At 43.6% G+C, this 6,105-nt stretch overlaps 1 protein-coding gene across 1 annotated transcript; it reads left to right on the top strand.

Moving 5' to 3' along the window:
• The first annotated feature begins 1,624 nt into the window (after positions 1-1,624).
• phlda1 (pleckstrin homology-like domain, family A, member 1) lies at positions 1,625-5,787 on the top strand. The gene is made up of 2 exons (XM_031743791.2): positions 1,625-2,301; positions 3,494-5,787. Exon 1 carries the CDS (start codon positions 1,810-1,812, stop codon positions 2,260-2,262), a length of 453 nt encoding a protein of 150 aa, XP_031599651.1. The 5' UTR covers positions 1,625-1,809; the 3' UTR covers positions 2,263-2,301; positions 3,494-5,787.
• Positions 5,788-6,105: the final 318 nt, after the last annotated feature.

The raw sequence follows: 6,105 nt of genomic DNA on the forward strand, positions 1-6,105 counted from the left end.
CTAACTACATACTAACTACACAAGATTTGCGCTAAACGTCTCAAATCTCTCACATCTCAAAACACCGTCGTCACTCCTAAAACTTCCCCCCGTATCTTAACAACTAGATGCCACGTTGCCATATCATTTTTTTGATTGGTCGACACGGTACTTTTTTGGACGAATAGGAAAGGAAGAGGGGGTGGTGCTGGGAGGGGGGGTTGTTTTTGCTCACAGGTGGAGAGTGCTTTCGAGCCTTTTTTATTATAAAACGCCGTTTTTACCGTTTCTTCCCGCAGTAAATATAAACAACGATAGTATTCAGGAAGAAAACCAAACATTGCACATATATTTTTTTTTATCATAACTCTGGTTTTACGTGGCCTGTCAACACAATTTAAAAACTGGTATAAAGTCCACACTTTTCCCGTCAATTGTTCCGTCTGTCCTGCTCACATCTCCAATGGTTGTACACGTTGTCATTAACGTGGCTTCACTCCACATCAGCCACGCCGCTTTGCTAGCTAAAACACCGGTGTCGGCACATAAGGACGCTGTCATAGCCTGTCAACGATGTTGATTAGCTGCATATATACGAATGTAAATCGCATTATTGGCTGGACTATGGGATAAGGTGGCATCGTTCTAATCACATATGGGAGCAGCCAGTCACTTACTAACACTGCAAAACAGAATTGTTAAAGTATTAATTTTAATTTCAATTCAGGTTAGATTTTTTTTGTGCGCAACGCAGATTTTCTGTGCGCAGAGACCGTGCCAGCAGTGCGCAATTGCGCACGTGCGCGCCTTAGAGGGAACATTGCTTGTATTTCCTTCATTTATCCTGGTAAAGTCTCATTGACATGAAAAAATGTCTTTTGTCAAAACGGATCTGGCCAAGAGTGTCAGAAATTCTGAATAACAAATATCACAGCAGTTTTATAAATGTCATTTAAGGGACCAAAAAAAGAACTGGACTGGTTAAAATGAAGCCATCATACTTGAAAAGCAGGTTATTTCTTTGCGTTATATATAACCCACTCATCCTGATTACCAACAAAATATACTGAATAAATAAAACACAAGCCCCAGAAATTACTTTTGAAACTACACTGGGAATGTGGCCTATGAAGTGCTTGTTCCAGCAGATGGCGCAGTTGTGCAACATTTGAAACCATGTCCCCCGGGGAGTGTGGTTTGTAATGGAAACTGAACATGAGCACAAAACCCCACACAAGAACCAAAGGGGCAATTGAATGGAGAGTAAAGGGCAGCAGTAGTGATGCAAATGAAAACCGAATGTGTGTAAAGCGGACTGCAGGTGCTTACTGTCACTGTGATTTTGGAGGGCTGTGAATCTCTGAGCGACTCTCAGACTACAATAATTTGCCTGCGTTTAAGTCTAGGCGGTGTTATCAGTGTTTATGCATGGAGGACAAATCCCAGCTCTGCGCATTGAAACTTAAAGCACCTCTGATGCGTTTGCACATACTGATTAATGGCAGGCTTTCAATCTCTTCTTCCATACTAAACTGAAAATACTGACGTTATCAGTACTCTGCTTTGTGCTCATCATCCCAGGAGGTTGGATGTTACTCAGGGGGGCGGTGCACCTCTTCAGACCCCTCCCGCCCCCAACCCACTTCTCTCTCTGTCGCACACACACACAAACAGCGCAAGCAGGCAGGCAGCCTTCTCACTACAGCCAGCGCTACTTGGAGCCGCAGTCACAAGCAGCATCCCATGCCTTTCACCTGCTTGGGAGTAAAACACGCGTCCAGTCCGTGAAGCAGCCACGAAGGGCAGGAGCACCGAGGCGTCCGGGTAAACATGTTGGAAAATGGGAGGAAAGTGTTCAAGGAGGGTCTGCTGGAGAAACGGAGCGACGGGCTGCTGCAGCTCTGGAAGAAGAAACACTGCGTCCTGACCGAGGACGGCGTGCTGCTGCTGCCGCCCAAGCAGCACGACCACCAGCAGCATCACGGCGGCGGCGGGGACGCGGGCAAAGTCAAGGAGCTGCACTTCGCCAACATGAAGACGGTGGACTGCGTGGAGCGGAAGGGTAAATACGTGTACTTCACGGTGGTCATGACGGACGGGAAGGAGATTGACTTCAGGTGCCCGCAAGACGAGGGCTGGAACGCAGAGATCACTCTGCAGATGGTCCAGTACAAGAACCGGCAGGCGATCCTGGCCGTCAAGTCCACCCGGCAGAAGCAGCAGCTGCTCGTGGTGCAGATGCCCGGACAAAAGACCGTGCGCAGCTCTCCGAACGTAGCGTGACCTGCGGCGAGTCCCGCGGACACTGGTGCACGACTTGCGGTAAGACAGCTGTAGGGGAAAGCGGTGGAGGGGGCTCCCTCGGGTCCCTCGCGGACCACCCGGGGATACCCTTTAAATTAATCAGCGTTTATTTCCTGGATGGTTGAACCAAGACTAGGGACGCCTGTTTTACCGTCAGCGGCCAAACTAATCTCACGAAACCAGGATGTATTTTGGTGGGGGGAAAAAAGTTTAGGAGCCCCCCGCGCGCTTTAGGCCTCCTTGTACAGCTCCCCCACCCCACCCCCGTGGAGGTGAATTCGCTCACAAGAAAAGAGACTTCGACAGCAGGTTTGACATTTTATAAAAGGGTTTCTTACCAAAAAATACCTTTCGCTCTGATAACCATAAAATGAAATGATGCCACTGACATAATTACTTAGAGTTAAGTAATTCCAACCATTCGCTTTATCCATACATAACCGAAAGACTCGTATGTGATTTAAAAATTACTTCATCTGTCTAAATCTAAATTTAAACTAACTTTAGTGCATGAACCTTTACACCAGTTTAAAGTTTAATTAAAGCTAGAGTGAAACATCGCGTGCCAAATTACGCGTAGATATGCGCGGACTTTGCAGCCGTCAGGCGTATTCGTGAAGTTGCGCGCGCACATGACGTGAAGGCCACAAATGCGTCTTAAAGTATTCTGTAGGAGCAGCTTGACGGAGCACATGCAGCTTCAAACCCAGCCTGAGTCAACACAGATGTTTGTTTTTCCCAATTCATGGTGAAAAATAATCAGCATCAATTACCAAATATGGCACAAACCCTCTTACTGAAGAGTCATTAGAGTGCATTATCCTTAGTTTAAACCCAAACCGCTATTAAAACATATTCACTGGTTTTGTAAGAGGAATAGATTCCCAAAGCGATCCTTTCCCCCACAGTAAATGTTAGTGAAATGTTTGTCCATAGATCAGGATTTTGCTGTTCTGTGGTCTTAATTAAGTGCAGTGCAAAGGAGGACACTGAGGACATTATTTGGGGATTATAGCATTTGCTGATGCTAGTACTGTTAGACTATGTGACAGCAGAAAAACTGACTAAGGATAAAGTTTTCCCTCAGCAGAAATATGACTTTTTGTATATTTTGCTGTTTGTGTGTGTTTCTTTCTTTTCCATGCAAAAGCATAATGATATAAATAATGCATACACGCGCAATAGCCTGACTAACTGATTGCATCTGCAGGTTAACTGGACACTCAGCTGGTGGATGAATCTGAACCCGAGGTGCATCTCCCCCTGCCGCTTCCCTACCGAGCCTCCATTCTCCAGGAGAACCCCTCTTCCATGCAGTGGTTTCCACAGACCTGCGCCTCGCCCTTTTTCAGTACAGAGACTTGTTTCACAAAAGACTCATGGACAAAAAGCATGTGAGAAAAAAGAGCTGTGTTCTACCACGCGATGGGTTTATCTCTTATTTATTAGAAGTGTATATATATTTTCTATAAAAATGCTACGTTGTTGATATATGGAAGAGGAAGGAGTGACTTTGAGGTTCATAGCCTACAAGGCCATTGGAAATAAGCTTGCTTATGTATTAGGATGGATATCGTAGGTTAGCCAAACCAGTTCATTATTAGTAGAATGTGTCATTGTCCATTGTTTTATTTTTCAACTGAACCAAAGACTCATTTCAAAACAATTATCTTTTTTCTGTTGTGCAGTGTTATAACTCACAATACTGAAGATCTGTGGAGAGTCTACAAGTTGAGATACCTGCTCAGTATATACAAACATTATTTTCTGCTCTTCATTTGTATAGCGGCAGTATATGGGAGTGTTTTATGGTGTAAATCGATCATAATTTGTTTTTTTGCTGCATTCATAGATACAGAAGCTGTCTGATATCTTTGCTTTATGTGAGTCTTAAAACTGAAGAAGATGCTAGCTTATTACACTTAGCTGGTTTTCAGTGGTTACAGAGCAGAGCTTAGTAACAGCAGAAGATTATTAGTGCAAAGTAAAGTGGATTTGTGTGCGTGTGTGTGTGTGTGTTACAACACCAGTTTGCAGAATCCGAGCTGCAATCTGAGACATGTTCAGTGGTTGTGTTAAATCTTTTCTGGCATGGCTGAAACACAGAGAAGGAAAACTTAAAGGCATAGCAGACAGTCCTAATGTTCTCAAAGTTGTGTGGAATCAGAAATTGTAAAGCTTCTGGTGTTGAGTTTTACCGTCCTGTTTTACCACCAAGTTAAATAGCTGCCATTTTTACCAAGTCTTTGCAGGGAGCTCATGTGGCTTTTAAGTTATATTAAGTTTCTCACCAGCTTCTGAAATTTCAGGTTCATAGGAAATCCAAGTCCTTATTACTTGGCGAATTAAGTGACTTTACATAAGCATGATTGGGTTAATAGTCTTACTATAGCGATTGTAGTATATCTGTATGAACCCTACCTCCTCCTTCAGGGGCGGGCCGATCTGAACGAAACTTTGCACAGACATCGTCACTCATACAGAGATTATTGACATTTATACATTTAAAAAAAAGACTTATTTTAAATGCCAGGTCTTTTGATTTTCATATTCATAGTCTCCTCAAATGCAATGTTACCTTCTCCGCTTGCAATATGTTTCATGTGTCACGTTAAACCTCTTTCTGTCAGAAACTTTGTTCAAATCACTGCTAAAGATGGAGAAATTGAAAAAAGTGCTGCAGGCCCAGGTTTTGAGTAGTTCGCTGTGATACTTACTGTCAGTAAGTAATGTATCAGCAAGCATTGTAGTTGTACAAATGTTTCTCTAATGTCCATGTTGCACAACAAAATATTGTGGCATTTAGACCTGATAGGTTTTGTTTTCCCAGTTAGCTGTATTTTGATAGAAGTTTGTGAATTTAAGCCAGCCAGCCATCTGAGTAAAGCTAAAGCACTGTTGTTCGCTGTGCTAACAGACATTTATCATGACCACTGAGATTCTTTCTGTCTCTGTAGCAGCTCTGAGAAATGTTTGTAAAACCACAACACTCGTTTGTAAAGTTTTAATAGGCATGGCATACTTTTCATGTGAAAGCAAACAGACTGATAATACACGGTGTGGTACATGGCAACATTTACAGGGACATGCTGGGTAATGGGCTCAGAAATGTCCTTTATTGGTTTTCACGATGGAGGAATTTCGTGCTGTCAGGAAACATTTTCTCTCACTGTGGCTCATGTCATTTCCTGTTAGCTGGCAGTTTCCCTCTGCTGTCCCCACTTGCCAGCGTATCACCGGCAGACCAGCACATGTCTCCGTGTTGTTGTCATCTCCCACACAGGGTCACAGCTTTGCCCTTTATCTAATGCAACTGGTGTGATGCTTCTCTGACATTCCTTCCTGTTGCCATCATTACACACACAGTTATAGCTGTGCCCTTTGTAGCCACTGTTCAATTTCTTATTTCAACGTGAGATCTATTTTCATACCTCGATACAAGATACATTCCATTAAAAAAAACAAAAAACAACAACAAAAAAACAAAAAACAAAACCAAACTCACTCTGTTGTCTTCTGTGCTTTCTTCTCCTGTAGCAGCAGATGAATGTCAGAGCCCTGCAGGGTCTTTTCAGTGACCTGTTTAACTAGCTGCCGCTCTGTCTGTCTCCAGCCTTTCAGTGCTTTACAACCCCTGAACCTCTCACCCCATGTTTCCTGCTCTAAAAGTAGAAACCACAGAGAGAATTGGGTTTCACTGGCAGTTGTCGCTACTCGGATAAACTGAGCGTGTAATGTCAAAAGCGCACGTGGCTCCAGCTTCTCCTCTGTTTAAAGCCGAGTTAATTTCATTAAACATGGTGCATGTGACAGGCAGCACTC

Source organism: Oreochromis aureus, linkage group 17, assembly GCF_013358895.1.
Source record: "Oreochromis aureus strain Israel breed Guangdong linkage group 17, ZZ_aureus, whole genome shotgun sequence".
In the NCBI taxonomy this organism is placed as follows: domain Eukaryota; kingdom Metazoa; phylum Chordata; class Actinopteri; order Cichliformes; family Cichlidae; genus Oreochromis; species Oreochromis aureus.

Bases quoted from the DNA above. Each gene is read 5' to 3' on its own strand.
- phlda1 (XM_031743791.2), top strand. From the start codon at position 1,810: ATGTTGGAAAATGGGAGGAAAGTGTTCAAGGAGGGTCTGCTGGAGAAA.